The sequence below is a fragment of the Malus domestica genome, chromosome 10 (assembly GCF_042453785.1).
Source record: "Malus domestica chromosome 10, GDT2T_hap1".
NCBI lineage: Eukaryota > Viridiplantae > Streptophyta > Magnoliopsida > Rosales > Rosaceae > Malus > Malus domestica.
Genome location: NC_091670.1, coordinates 20,183,460 through 20,199,892, shown reverse-complemented (window position 1 = coordinate 20,199,892; position 16,433 = coordinate 20,183,460). Strand labels below are relative to the sequence as shown.

The 16,433-nt window shown below is 40.4% G+C and overlaps 1 protein-coding gene across 1 annotated transcript; it reads right to left on the bottom strand.

Moving 5' to 3' along the window:
* Positions 1 to 8,292: 8,292 nt before the first annotated feature.
* Positions 8,293 to 9,030, bottom strand: LOC139188598 (uncharacterized). Its single transcript, XM_070806211.1, has 2 exons — positions 8,706 to 9,030; positions 8,293 to 8,588 (listed from the first exon to the last, which is right to left on the bottom strand). The coding sequence occupies exons 1-2, from the start codon at positions 9,028 to 9,030 to the stop codon at positions 8,293 to 8,295; spliced, it is 621 nt and encodes a 206-aa protein (XP_070662312.1).
* Positions 9,031 to 16,433: the final 7,403 nt, after the last annotated feature.

Genomic DNA, 16,433 nt, shown 5'->3' with positions numbered 1-16,433 from the left:
AGCATTAAAGATAAGGATTAGTTACCCAAATCCCATCTTTTACACATTCTCAATTGAAGACTAACTCCATTCAAGTAAGTAATCCCTATTTAAATCAATTAAGGATATTTACCCTATTATCTCAAGATATTATTTCCTATTTAATATCTTGAGAATATTCTCCCCCTAAACCTTGGTCAATAGGATGTTGTATGTGTAGAGTAAAACCCGAACACCATGGCCGACCACTCCCCTATATATACCTCAATCTTTACCCATTTTTGGTAAGCTTTAGCTACCCCTAAAAAGCCCTAAACACTTAATCTTTTTAGAGAAACTAACTTAAGCATTGGAGATCCATTGGCCTAACCCATCCCCTCCCCCACCACGTCGTGGGCGCCTGAAGCTTAGGTCTTTGATCATAGGTGCTGATTGTTTTGCAGGTGTATTTTCGTCAAAGCCAGAGATGGTCGAAATTTGCACCAACAAATTGGTGCTTTCATTGAGAGCTAATTCAAATTGGTGCTGTCACGTTGAATTTCTCACATGTCGTATCAACTAGTTTTTCCGAGCAAAGTTTTTTGATCAATTCTTGGAGAAATGATACAATGGACGAAAATTCAGAAGCCATGATAAATGAAACCCTTTACGTACAAGGATTTAGACCGGAGAGTGGAGACGAGGATGTGGCCCCACGATGACGGTCCTCGAGGCTCAACGTAACAGCAGGAAGAGCCTTACCATCATGGAACCGCACCACCACTGTTGTTGCATCCCAGCAGCCATGGCAGGGCTACCAGGCCACAACCCAAGTAACAGCGCCGCATCCCTTACAGCAGCAGCTCAAGCCGTCAACTAGGCAGCCCAGGCTGCAGTAGCCCAAGACCAGACCCAGATCATTGTAGAGGCAGCTCGAGCCCACTTGGCTGCTAGCCAAACCCAAGCCTACGAGGAGCAAGCCGCGACCCAATGTCAGCCAACCCACGCATGACCCCAGCGCGTCTCCAAGCACACTCATACCATCAAGGTGGGTTGGCTCGGCCAATAACCTACTTCTACGACCCAACCCACAACCTAAAGAGGTCCAAGGCCAATTCAGGTGATCCAGATTTCGACTGCCGAATCGACGATCGACGTGGGGATATTTTCATCCCATTTTTTCTGTAAGAATACCGACTTCAAGTCTGAGTTTCGTACCTGCAGTTCATTACACTTTCACCACACATAGAGATGCCCATCATTTAGACTTTTCTACTCCAAATGGTGAACATCACCTGCCCCAGTAGGTCGCCAACCTAACTAGTGCCCCAAGGCAGCAAACAACCTTGGTGAATCAACTCTTTAAGCACATTGAGAGGTAGTGCACCCAGACGAGGTTTCTTGAAACAGGATATAGACAGATGATCGTGACTTTTTACAGTGATGTCTCAGCAAGCAACCGCTCAGTCGACCCCAAATCGTGTGTTCGGGAAGTGTACACTTTCGGCTTGGCCCTTGGGAAAACATCTTTTCCTGCCTTGATGCATAGATAATCGTTCATTCCCGACTTGGCCCATGAGTTAGTGTGCATTCAAGGTTAGGTCCATAATCCGACGAGCACTCTGGACATTCCAGGCAAAACGTCAACATGAGGCTAGGCCCATAAAGATATCATTCTGCGTGGTATCGGAGTAGGCAACTGTACATCAGACTGAGGAGAGCACGAGTACAGTCTTACTCGAGTTCAATTGGTAGCCCTTGGTAAGCATGACAACAAGTAGCGTACTCACCATTAAAAAACGAACCATGTGCACTGTAGCCGCTGCACAGATGAGCATGACATGTAAAAGGGCAACATAGGCTAGTAGGTTAACACCAGAGGCAGCCAAAGGCTCTATTGCCCTAGTAGAGGCAAATCCAAGAGGAAGTACAAAGGCTCGTAGTAAAGCAGTTAAGCGAACTCTAGCGCATTGAAACCATCGACAAAGCTCAACCCTGTCAGACGCACAACCAAAAAAGATCTAAGTTATCTAGATATGAAGTCCTTAATTACTTTGAAAGAGATACAAGGTTTGACTAGACGAGTAGCAGCATTCAACCGTTTACTCTCGTGATCTACCAACTGATACAAACTTTTTTTCAAGATGATCATGAAGCCGCGACGAGACAAATAGAACAACAAAATAAGAGAAAATAATCAAAGACTGGAAAAAGTACCTAACATGACTTCTTCTACCATCCAACCTAGAAGCAGCGGATGACCTATACATCTATCTGGAAGTATCTGAAGCAACAATGAGCTCTATCCTCATATGAGAATAGTTAGGGGCTTGACTACCTGTATTCTATGGTGTAAGAGCTCTCATTGAAAGCTCTCCTATATGAAGAATAAGATACTAAAAAATCAAAACTTTGATTTTGGCGCTAGTTGTTGCAACTCGGAAGCTCAGCCCATACCTTCAGACGCATACAGTCATCGTCATGACACAGCAATCCACACGATCTAGACACGCAATGATAAAGGTGCAGACTTTAGTGGACATTTCGACGAACACAGCAACTTAGCTCGAAGGCATGCTGGGGGTAGACAAGCATTAGAATGACCCACCAGCTTAACCTCAAGGAGTTTCCTCTAACTGTCAGGGACCAGATGCATGCATTGTCCTTATTACTTAGACGGCTCCATACATGGAGTACTCAGCGCCAACAGCATCAGCCCAAGAATGACCCAATACCGGCAGTTGAGTACCGCCTCATTCCGCTAGTAACACGACACTAGCTGGCCTCAGCTCCGCAGCTCCCAACTACGCCTATCATGTATAACGACTCCTAGCCATGTAAAGCTTATCCCACGGCTCCCCACTGTGCCGACCTATACTCAGTGGCTTCTTACCGCGCTGATCAGGCTAGCGTCATTCCTAACTTTAAAGCATCTAATGACATAGCAGAATATTAGGCTTTACCGGTAGCCTTTAGCTAGAGAAAAACTTGGAGAAGAAGAAGCTCGCAATCTATTCAAATTCACAATTAATCACCAATCAAGCCTTTGGGCTCACATGGTAAAACATCCAAGGATGGTGCAACACTTAGATCAAGATTGGGAGTAGTTCACAACGCTTCCCACTCGTACCCTTACACGGGTTCTATAAGCAGTTTAAAATCTCAAGCAAATCATTGAACAAGACCTCATAGGCTGAGGATTATTTCAGTTGTCTAACTTTCCTCAGCTGCACTCACAACAACGACTTCTATGCTCTCCAAAGTGATAGGGTAAATTAATTCCTCGACACCCATTTAGGTCTGCTCTCTAACATGAGAGGGTAAACCAATCCCCCGACACCCATCTGGGTATGCTTTTTCATGCTCTCTAGTGCGAAAGAGTAAACCAATCCTCCGACACCCATCTAGATATACTCTCTAGTGCGAAAAGGTAAACTAATTCCCTGACAACTATTTGGGTCTTCTCTCTAACGCGATAGGGTAAATTAATTTCTTGACGCCCATCCGGGTCCGCTTTCCCATAAGGAAGGGTAAACTGCTCTGGAATATCTAGACGTGGATAGGTTGTTCGACTGCTCAATTACCCTGACAGTTTTCGACTATCTGCTTTGGGACATTCCCAGAATTGGCCACAATAATTTTTTCCTAAAGGCCTTAGCCAAATGAAGGATTTAATTCTGGTAAACATAGGTCTCTAATCGGAAAAGACGTTAAGTGCAGGATCCCTACCCATGAAAGATTCGCGTGACTAGATGGTCCACCCACTATGTGTAATCTTCATGAATGTAACTCGGCTCTAAAGTGTTGCATTACTAGTCAAGCGACCTGTAGAATTAGTTACAATTACTACCCAAGAGATCTGTATTGAGATGCACGTAACGTAGAAGATCAAGGGACCAACACCTCATAAGGATATGGCAATTTCGCATACAACTTAAAGTTAAAACGCCTTCGAGTGCCAAGGCTAGCTCCTAAAGTGGTCACGCGGGTTGTCTGATTCTGTAAGTAAGACGCTCGGTTGATGACCTAACGGCTAACAGCCCTAGGCAATCTGTAAGTTGAGGCTTACATCTACTATGACTACATGGACTCGTCTGTTTATTTAACAGCAGCACTTTCGGTCGACGGTCTATGGTTTAAGTTTTGTAAGACCCAAAACTGAAATATACAACTATATTGGTCATGCGAACTCGTTTGCTTTCTACGAAAGCCACATTTCCGACCAATGACTCTATAAGTTAAAAATTTAGCAACATGCCCTGTGAGGGCCAAGGCTCATGAAATTGTCAAAGGCGAAGTTCATGACTATAGTAGCTACGCTGACTTGTCTGCTTTCTATGAAAGTCGCAAGTCCGACAGACGGTCTATAAGTTAGAATTTTTGCATATTTCTTTGTGTAGGTAAAGCTTCTACGACAAAGTTTTGCAAGTCGCCTCAAGTAGGTAGGCTTCCGAAGCCAAAACTAAAACATAAGTGATGACATGGGATCGACTGCTTCATCGAAACAACTTACCCAGCCGCCCGTCCTATGGTAGAGTTTTGCAAAAGTCATGGCAAAATAGCAAGGATGAAGCAAAGCAAGGAAAGTTGTTTATTAAATTTCTAGCAAATTGATAAACCGACTTGAAGGCCAACAAAGTTCAATAAAACAAAACAAAAAGAAAAATATGAAAATTCATAAGGTTTAAGCAAAAAGACTAATTATCGGCAGCCTACGCAATGACTGGTTCCTTGACTGCCACATCACTCTCAACCACCAAAGCTGTACTTACCTAGACAGACTGACCCTCAGCTGTTTCACCAAAGGCAACCTCAAACGAGAAGTCAAGTAGATTAACTAGAGAAATGAAGTAAGTCTCGAAGTCTTTCTCGAAAAACTCATAATTCGACCGCCTACCCTAGAGATGGTCTACATATTCAAGCTTGTAGAAATCGGCCAGACAAGAAGCAAACGCCACTTCATGACCGACCCTCTCATTCTTCTCAACAAGCCTAGTGTGAGCATCTTGCAGCTTATCCAGTTCCTTATTCAGGTTCTCGCTAGCAAATAACGCACCTTGCAAATCCACTTCCTTATACTCAAGCTTACTAGCAACATCCTTAAGATAGGATACTTTAACATGCATGAAGACAAGCTCCTCGTCCTTGACAAAACTAGCAGATCATAACTCTGAATTGACACGCTCAAGGTCCTGGATGAAAAGCATGATAGAAAGACATATCAAAGGTCATTAAGTTCTTTGAAAACCATAAGCATTGACGAAGCATTCGTAACTATGAAAAACATAATACTCCTGCCTAGAATTTACTTAACATAATCATGACTAGTGACTTCCACTACTTATGAATATAAGTTCATAACAATTAGGTGAAACTCCCTTATACTCTAGCATCAAATTCATGCATGCAAAACAATAACTAGACGTAATCAGTTCATATAAAACATATAATCATGGCTTCAAACTCACCTCTAACTAAAAAGGAATTAGTAGCTTATGTTCATAATAATTGAAAAGAAAAATACAATAAACATGAAAACGAAACGAGGGAAGAAAGAACTCTGAGAATCTCCAATGGTTGCAGGTGACTTGCGGCACAGCCCTTGGATGGTGGCATGGCACAAGACTCCTCTTCTCCTTCCCTTCCCTTGCTGCGGCACTTGATGAATTTCTTTCTAATTGGTGTGAATTGTGGTATATAATTATATGGGGGGTAGTGGTGCTAAATTGTGGCTGAAAACATGTATTTATAGGCTAGGGTTTTCACAATTTCTGAAAGAAAAAGGCTTAGGGTTTGCAGCACCAATTCCTTGGGGGACAAGGAAAGGCACAACCCAATCCAAGAGGGAAAAGAATTAGGGTTTTTAGCAGATTTTAAGGCTTCTAGAACAACAAGGGTGTGGCACTCTTTTAGGGTTTCCTTGGCAGATTCCTAAGCTTCTAGAACAGGGAGAGGCGCCACCTTTCTAGGGGTTCTATAAGGGGTGGTGCGGCATAAGTCTAGGGCATTGATAAACCTTCTAGAAATCAGATATTTAGGTCCCCTTACAGCTGGATTTAAGGTAAGATAAGATTAGGATAGGATAAGATAAGGTTAGCTTGGATAAGATAATGTTGGATAAGGTTTTGGATAATGTTTCCTTCTTTTGAGCTGATTCTTTATCTTCTTTGTCTTGAATTTATTTTCTTCATCTTTTCAGCACATTCCTAGCCTTTTGAACTTCAAAAACGTCCATCCACCTTGCTCCATTCATGTGTTATCCATTCTTGGCCCAAAACTGCTCCAAAATGCTCTTTCTTGCCCACTTTGTCATTTAGACCTAGAAACACACGAAAATAGCTTAAAACACTATAACAGGTAGAAACTAGCTATGAAAAAGCAAGAAAACAAGCTAACTAAGTCGCATAAATATGCTCCTATCAAATTCCCCCACACTTAGCTTTTTCTAGTTCTCGAGCAAAACAAAGAAAAGAAAACACAACCGAAACCTTCCAACATTCGCCTCAGGGATTTCCAATACAACATGACATGTTAAAAATCACTACTTACACATATTTTAGCCATCCTTACCCTGGAGCGCATACTTAATCGCAGTCACTACTCACTAGCTCGCATTTAATCAATTTAAAACATGGTTTTGATGGTAGTAACATGCCTTAGAGAATTCCCTCAATTCCTCACCGGATATACTCTTTATTTTCACACAAATTTTCTGACTACACTCCACAGATATAAGTCAAAGGGTTGTAATGGGGCTAAGGGTATTGGCTAACAAAGAATGGTCAAGGATAAACAAAGGTTCTTAAAGCAATAGTAAGCAAATTAATGAAATTGACACTTTAGAATTCACTTTTGAATGCAGCAACTAACTTTAATCACAAGGGGAAGATTCACACAATATTTAGGGCCAGATTCAAACTTTTGGACCCTTTCTTCAATAACCAATACTTGTGAATTCATTCTCACTTATTTTGAACTCTCTTCCTTTCTTTTTCTTTTTCTTTTTCACAATACTTGTGAATTCATTCTCACTTATACTTGGAAATAATCTTTCCCCACACTTTTTTTCTGCAATATGTCGTTCAAAAGGAATTCCCTTTAAGTCATGCTCCACTATACTTTAAGAACAAGGGTATGGATAGTTCTATTCTAGGCTAGGTAAGGATAATGCGGCTAACAAAGAAAATAGGCTAAATAAGGCTCAAATGGGTTAAACCTACAAAACATATGCAAGGGATTAAGGCTTTTTGGCTCTAGTGGTAACTACTAAACAACTTCATCTTGTTATATGTTATGCACTCAATTTTAAGCTTTGAATGAAATGGGCATGAGTTCTAGTATTTGGAACTAAAATGATAAGACACATTCTAAGGAGTAACCAAGCAAAGAATAATGAGATCATGCAACGACTTTAGAAAACAAAAACTTCACAAATTAATAACTCTCCAAATATCGTATAGGCTCAAGTCTCTCAGGGTTGTAGCGTTATTTTGAGTTCCTTCCTTCAAGCATGTTACAAAAACTGATTTTTTTTCCCTTTGTAATACATGTGAATTCGTAAACGTCAACTACAACCAAGCATTAACCAAAGAGCATATCAAACTTCCATCCATGTTTGTAACTTTCTTTAATAGTCATGCAATTAAAAACTAAATCCTCATCATTGCGTTGGAAGGTACCCTAAGACACAAACACACAAAAACAACTCTAAAATGACTCTTTTTTTGGGGTTTTCAAAACTTTTTCTAATTTTTTTTCTTCTAATTTTCATATTTTTCTTTCAAAACACATTAAAACAAATCAAAAAATACTAAAAACAGTGAAAACAACTCTATTAGTGCTAGGTGGTAAAATCCCACGAAAATCATGCAAAAACGGCTTGTTTACCCCTCCACACTTAAACCAAACATTGTCCTCAATGTTTTAAACATAAACTCACACATAAGCAAGCAAACGACACAACTAACAAGCATGACAAGCATGGCAAAGTAAAAGCAATAAAAAGTAGGGTTTAAGAACGCAAATCTGGTTATGGAGCTAGAATTTCATCAAGCCCCCGTTTGAACACATGGGTTGCCTCCCAAGAAGCGCTTGCTTTAACGTCTTCCAACCGGATGATACCTCCTTTTAAGCTTCATTGGAGCCCACGACCTAGAGGGGTATGTCCTCCATGACATGCTCCTCAAAATGGTCATAATATGGCTTTAAACGATGTCCATTCACTTTGAAATCGTTTCCAGTCTTTAAACTTTGAATTTGGACTACACCATAAGGAAATACATGAGTAAAAACAAATGGGCCCATCCATTTAGAATGTAACTTACCTGGAAACAATCAAAGGCGGGAATTGAAGAGTAACACTTTCTTCCCTATGACAAACGTCTTGGTACGAATCATCTTTTCATGGAATGCCTTCGACTTCTCTTTGTAAATAAGAGCGTTCTCGTACGCCTTGTTCCGAATCTCTTCAAGTTCATTCAATTGAAGCTTCCTATTAATTCCAGCCGCATCAAGGTCCATATTGAACGTTTTGACGGCCCAATGTGCTTTGTGCTCCAATTCAATCGGAAAATGGCATGGTTTCCCATAGATGAGCCGAAAAGGAGACATCCCAATTGGGGTTTTGTAGGCTATACGATACGCGCACAATGCATCATTTAAACACAAGCTCTAATCTTTCCGTTTTGGCCCAATGGTCTTCTCCAAAATCTGTTTGATTTCTCGATTAGAAACCTCGGCTTGCCCACTTGTTTGAGGATGATAAGGTGTTGCCACCTTATGCGTGACGTTATACTTCTTGAGCAGTGCCTCAATGGTTCGATTGCAAAAATGGGAACCCCCATCACTTATAAGAACTCTTGGCATTCCAAATCTAGCAAATATGTTAGTTTTCACAAAATCTACAACCATTTTGGAATCATTAGTACGGGTGGCTTTTGCTTCCACCCATTTCGAAACATAATCAACCGCAAGTAAAATATAAACAAAACCATGAGATGAAGGAAAATGACCTATGAAATCAATGCCCCAAACCTCAAAAATTTCGACACAAAAGATAGGGGCCTGCGACATTTAATCTTTTGAACCAATATTTCCAGTTCTTTGACAACGATCACATGTTATGCAAAAAGTTCTAGCATCCTTAAAGATAGTAGGCCAATAAAAACCACATTCAAGTACTTTATGTGCAGTCCTTTGAGTGCCAAAGTGACCTCCACATGCATAAGTATGACAAAAAGTTAAAATCGAATGAAATTCAGAATCATGCACACACCTATGAATGATTTGATCAGTGCAGTATTTCCACAAATAAGGATCATCCCACACATAAAAACGAGCCTCTTTCTTAAGTTTATCACATTGGTGCTTATTTAGAGTGCATGGAACTTGTTTAGTGATCAAATAGTTAACTAAATCGACATACCATGGCTCACTTATCTCGATGGACAGCAGTTGCTCATTTGGGAATGTCTCTGGGATAGGCATGGCATCCTCTTCATGCACCATACGGCTCAAGTGGTCAGCCACCACATTTTCACTTCATTTCTTGTCTTGGATTTCGATATCGCACTCTTGGAGAAAAAGCATCCAATGAATAAGCCTTGGTTTGGCCTCCTTCTATGTAAGTAAGTACTTCAATGCTGCATGATCAGAGTAGATTATAACTTTAGTACCAAGTAAATAAGAACGAAACTTATCTAAAGCAAAAACAACAGCAAGAAGTTCTTTTTCCATTGTGGAATAATTCAATTGAGCGTCATTCAAGGTCCGAGAGGCATATAGTATATAACGTGTGGCTGCTTGTCCATTCTTTGTCCCAAAACAGCCCCTAATGCATAATCAGAAGCATCGTACATTAGCTTAAAAGGAAAGCTCCAATCTGGTGGAACAATGATGAGGGCCAAAGTGAGCATCTCCTTGAGGTGTTTTAAGGCCTTCTCACATTCCTCATCGAACTTGAAAGGCACATCTTTATGAAGGAGATGGCAAAGGGGGTTGGAAATCTTTGAAAAGTCCTTGATGAATCGCCTATAGAATCATGCATGTCCAAGAAAAGAACGAACATCTCTAACCGAAGTAGGAGAGGGTAAGTAGCATACAGGATCTATTTTCGATTTATCAACCTCAATTCCCCTTTCTAAAACAATATGACCTAAAACTATACCTTGTTTTACCATAAAGTGACATTTCTCCCAATTTAAAACAAGGTTAGTTTCAACGCATCGTTTCAGGATTAACGTGAGATTGTCCAAACAATTATCAAACGAATCACCAAATACACTAAAATCATCCGTGAATACCTCAATAATCTTCTCAATGAAATCTTAAAAGATGCTTACCATACATCGTTAAAATGTGGCAGGTGCATTGCATAAACCGAATGGCATGCGACGATAGGCAAAGGTACCAAAGGGGCACGTGAAAGTGATATTTTCTTGGTCATCCGAAGCTATGACAATCTGATTATATCCCGAATAACCATCAAGAAAATAATAAAAAGAATGACCGACTAACCTTTCAAGCATTTTATCAATAAACGACAAAGGGAAGTGGTCATTCCTTGTGGTGGCGTTAAGCTTCATATAATCAATGCAAACTTGCCAACCTATTTGGATATGGGTTGGCACAAGCTCATTCTCGGCATTCTTCACCACTGTAACTCCCAATTTCTTTGGAACAACTTGAACCGGTGAAACCCAATGGCTATTCGAGATAGGATAAATCACTCCACAATCGAGAAGCTTGATAATCTCCTTCTTCACAACTTCCATCATCGGAGGGTTGAGTCGTCGTTGAGCCTCTTGCATTAGTTTAGCCCCCTCCTCGAGAAGTATGCGATGCATGCAAGTTGTAGGGCTAATACTCCTAATGTCGGCCAAGGTCCATTCTATGGCTGTTTTATGCTCTTTCAACACCCGAATCAGTTTTTCTTCCTCTAATGTCATGAGTGTTGAAAAGACTATGACCGGCAATGTTTCTTTGTCTCCCAAATAGATGTACTTCAAATGATTTGGCAACAGTTTAAGTTCAAGAATAGGGGCCTGAATCACTGAAGGTAACAACTTATTAGTAGAAACGGGAATTGAAATTGGGATCGGAGATTTACCAGGATGTTGTGGCAATGCCCCTAGGGCAGCCACCATCTCGCCAATTTCATCATTAGGCATGGCCAATTGGGTTCTAGGCTCAATCCCTCGGCAATTGTTGTTTCAAGGGGATCTTTGTCCAACGAATCTAGATAATCCTACACCAACGAATCAAACACATCAATAGAAAAACAAGAGTGATCATCTTGAGGATATTTAATAGCTTCAGAAATATTAAAATCAATAATCTCGCCATCAAATTCCATCGTTAAAGTCCCTTTGAACACAACGATCTTGGTGCGGGCTGTTTTCATGAAAGGTCTCTCAAGGAGGATCGACAATGGGGTAGAATGGGCTGAATCTTCCATGTCAAGCACGTAAAAGTCCGCTGGAAAGATCAAATTGTTAACCTGCACCAAAGCAACTTCCGAAACTCCTTTCTGATATGCATTAGAACGATCGGCCAATTGAATAATCACACCATCGTTTTTAAGCTCTCCTAACTTCATAGATGCATAAATTGAATAAAGCATGACATTAATTGAAGCTCCTAAGTCTAACATAGCATGTTCAAACTTAGTATTGCCAATAACACACGGAATTGTAAAACTAACCTGATCTTTGCATTTAAGTGGTAGTTTCCTTTGTAACACCGCATAAACATTCTCACTTACCTGGACCACTTCCTTGTTCGAAATCCTCTTTCTTGTTTTGCAAAGCTCTTTCAAGAATTTGGCATACTTAGGAACTTGCTTGATTGCATCAAAGAATGGGATATTGACTTGAACTTTCCTAAAGGTTTCCAGAATGTCTTTCTCATTATCTTCTTTTTTTTTATTGTCTAAATTTGCTAGGAAATGGCACATTTAGTGGAATAGAACTAGAAAAAATTGAATTTGGACTTACCTTGGTGGTTTGGGACAGTTTTTAGGCCTTAGGAGGCTGCGGTAAGGGTTGGTCTTCCCTTGCCGTGGCCCTTGCTTCATGTTCTTCTTCTTGCAGCATCTTTTCATCCTCGTTAAGGCCTTGTTTGGATGGTTTTTGGTGATTTCCAAGCTCTTTGCCACTTTTCAACGTAATGGCCTTGGCGATTTCAAAGCCTCAATTTGGATTCACAACGATTGAACTAGGAAGTTTGCCTTGTTCTATAAACTGCCCAAGGAACTCTGAAATCTGCCCTATTTGCTTCTTCATGTCACTCATCTCCTTATCTTGATTTGCTATTCGATTATTTTGATTTTGTAATCCCTGCGATACAGAAGTTAGTAATTGAATAGCTTAATCATTATCAAATAGCGAACCTGAGTTTGGTTGAGCTGTTTGTGATTGAGGTTGAGATTGTGCGAATGGCCCTTGATATATCCCAGGGGGTGGCTGTCGAAATCCTCCTTGTTGAGGTTGTTGAGGCTCTCTCCACTTGAAATTTAGGTGATATCTCCATCCCGGATTGTATGTATTTGAGTATGGATAGTTCCTTTGCTGATTTTGGCCTTGATAACCTATGGCATTGGCACTTTCCCATCCTCCATTCTCTATCAATTGAGGACATTGATCATTGAGATGTCCTTGCATAGAGCACACTCCACACACACTTGGTGTAATTCCTTGCATTTTGCATCCTTCAGCAACCTGAGATACAAGCATAGTGAGGTTAGCTAATTGAGATTGAATTTCATCTACTGAACTTACCTCATGGACTTGCTGCCGTGGGATTTCTCTTGATCCAACACCTTCGTATTGTTGTGCATTCAAGGCTCGGTTTGCAATTAAGATCTTGGCAGCCACCGGTGTTTTGTCAACCAAAGCACCCCCTGCCGAGACATCTAACATTAGTCTCTCAATTGGAAGGAGTCCCTCGTAGAAATATTGAAGCAAAAGTTCTTCCTTCATTTGATGTTGAGGGCATGATGCAACTAGAGTCTTAAAACGTTCATAATACGCTGGAAATGATTCTTCTTGGCTTTGTTGAATGCCACTAATTCTCTTCCTCAAGAGAATGACTCTTGAAGTTGGGAAAAACTTTTCTAAAAATGATCGCTTCATGTTTTCCCAAGAAGTGACTGTTCCAGGTGCCAATTCGTATAGCCAATCTTTAGCCTTTTCCAAAAGAGAGAATGGAAAAGCCTTCATCTTCAGAATGTTCCCATCGACATTGATGGGTGTCATGCTCGAACATACCACTTCAAACTCCTTAAGATGCTTGTTTGGATCTTCCATGGACAACCCATGGTATTTGGGAATGTGAAGCTAGACTTCAATTTGAACTCATCGGTCTTTCCTTGGGTAGCCACGGGGTATTGAATGCAAATGGGCATGGCATTGTCCAACCCCGAGGCTGAAAGTTCCTTGATTGTATGATTGTTTGCTGCCATGACTTGTTCTTTTTCTTTTTCTTATTCAAATTCAGATTCGGCCATTGAACTTGAACTAGGTGGATTAGGTTTTGGTTGCTTCCTCTTTCTTCTCAAAGTTCGTGCAAAATCATCGTCAAACTCCAAGATGTTTGCACAAATAGGTTGAGAACTACGAGTCATAAACTAGTACCTGAAACAAGGAACAAAAACAACTCAGCAACCAAGTAGAAGGCATGGCAAAGACAAACACAAACACACACAAACACACAAACACACTTTGACACGACTCAAACAAAAGAGATTAGCAAGTTTGCTAATCCCCGACAACGGCGCCAAAATTTGATATGAAAATTAACTTGACACACAAATTAAACCCTATTGTTGACAATTGTAGTAAAGATGTAAGTAGGGATAGTTCTAGACCGGGGATTAACTAGGGATGCTAATCAACACAAATAAGACTTAAAAACACTAAATTAGACTCTATAGACTCAAAACAACAAACAATAAAAAAGACTCAACTCTAGACCTAACAACTGATTTCAACGAAAATAAGACTTAACTTGACTAAAAGACTAAAAGAAATTAGACTTTGACCCAAATAACAAGACTCAATGAAAGGGGGATTGTTTTTGACGAATTTAAAACTTAAAACAGAACCTTTGCATAAAACACTTTATAAAAACGAATTTGGTGAATTGAAAATGGTGAAAAGCTAGTTAGAGGGTCCTTCTCCACACATGACATATGCATACAAACCAATTTCCAGTTATTATTCCTTTAGAGTATGAATGACAACACCCCAAGTTAACCGTGATAGCACAAATTAACCATCAGATTTTCCTTAACTCATTGAATTGGATGGAATACACATCGCAACCAAATTATCCTTATCAAGTTCCCTAACTATGAAAGCATGATAGAAAGACATATCAAAGGTCATTAAGTTCTTGGAAAACCATAAGCATTGACGAAGCATTCGTAACTATGAAAAGCATGATACTCCTGCCTAGAATTTACTTAACACAATCATGACTAGTGAGTTCCACTACTCGTGAATATAAGTTCATAACGATTAGGTGAAACTCCCTTATACTCTAGCATCAAATTCATGCATGCAAAACAATAACTGGACGTAATCAATTAATATAAAACATATAATCATAGCTTCGAATTCACCTTTAACTAAAAATGAATTAGTTCCTCATGTTCATAATAATTGAAAAGCAAAGTACAATAAACATGGAAACGAAACGAGGGAAGAAAGAACTCTGAAAATCTCCAATGGTTGCAGGTGACTTGCGGCACAGCCCTTGGATGGTGGCACGGCACAAGACTCTTCTTTTCCTTCCCTTCCCTTGCTGCAGCACTTGATGAATTTCTCTCTAATTGGTGTGAATTGTGGTATAGAATTATATGGGGGTGGTGGTGCTAAATTGTGGCTGAAAACATGTATTTATAGGCTAAGGTTTTCACAATTTCTAAAGGGAAAAGGCTTAGGGTTTGCGGCACCAATTCCTTGAAAGACAAGGAAAGGCATGGCCCAATCCAAGAGGGAAAAGAATTAGGGTTTTTAGCAGATTTTAGGGCTTCTAGAACAACAAGGGTGCGGCACTCTTTTAGGGATTCCTTGGCAGATTCCTAAGCTTTTAAAAGAGGGAGAGACGCCACCTTTCTAGGGTTCTATAAGGGGTGGTGCGGCATAAGTCTAGGGCATGGATAAACGTTCTAGAAATCAGAATTTAAGTCCCCTTACAGCTGGATTTAAGGTAAGATAAGATTAGGATAGGATAAGATAAGGTTAGCTTGGATAAGATAAGGTTAGATAAGGTTGGATAAGGTTTTGGATATTGTTTCCTTCTTTTAAGTTGATTCCTTATCTTCTTTATCTTGAATTTATTTTCGTCATCTTTTTAGCACATTCCTAGCCTTTTGAACTTCAAAAACGTCCATCCACCTTGCTTCATTCATGTGTTATCCATTCTTGGCCCAAAACTGCTCCAAAATGCTCTTTCTTGCCCACTTTGTCATTTGGACCTAGAAACACACGAAAATAACTTAAAACACTATAACAAGTAGAAACTAGCTATGAAAATGCAAGAAAACAAGCTAACTAAATCGCATAAATATGCTCCTATCACTAGACCACCAGTGCAACACGACTAACTTCCTTATCTGTAGCTTCCAACATCACTTAAGTTGCATTAAGCTTACTTTTCAAATCGACGACCTCCTGATGAATGATCGCTAGGTGCATAGAAGTGGGAGTAGAGACATTAGACCTATTCAAAACGGCGAGTTCAAATTCGAGCTTCTCGATCTTTTCAACATCCAGGCGAAGTTAAGCCGTCAACGCCACTTCGGCCTCCTTAGCATACTTAATAGCATCCTGATCAACACATATAAACTTAGCTGCCAGGATAAAAGTCTTATGCATTGTAGCAAGCAAGGAGAACCTTGAGTAGGTAGGACACTTCGCAAAAGAGTTTGAGCGGACAACAACTTTCCCAACGCTATTATCAAACTTGGTGCATGCATTGACGTTCTCAAGCAGGTTAGCCTTCAGCAGTGCACAAACCTCAGGAAACTCCTCAAAACCAGACTTGATGGATCTCTCAACTGCCCATGCAAACAAACTTCCCTTTCTCAGAAGCGGAACAAGACTTGGCTCCTAATGCGCGCTTCGATACAAACATAAACACTAAGGGCAGCACCGAACAATTTCATTGTACAATCCTCTCAGCAATGGTTGTGGCTACCTTCGTAATAGTATATTTCACAGGCTTATACTCAATAGTTTTTTTCTTCCACTTAGGAAAAGTCAAATCAATGACAAGCTTTTTAGCAACACATGCCAAACCCCACGACCTGGTCCCATTTTTCTCTCTAGCTTACACTTGACCTACATGGGCCTCGGTTCATATATTTCTCTCTTAAGCAGTACGACCCTGTGCCCAGCCTACCAAGCACAGCGGCTCGTGCCTAAGCCATGGCCTCAGCCACGCAATTCCTGGCCCAGTAAGCCTAACCCGTG

Bases quoted from the DNA above. Each gene is read 5' to 3' on its own strand.
- LOC139188598 (XM_070806211.1), bottom strand. From the start codon at position 9,030: ATGTCGCAGGCCCCTATCTTTTGTGTCGAAATTTTTGAGGTTTGGGGC. The intron at 8,589-8,705 runs GTGGGCAAGCCG...CGTATCGTATAG, and splicing joins ACCTTATCATCCTCAAACAA to CCTACAAAACCCCAATTGGG.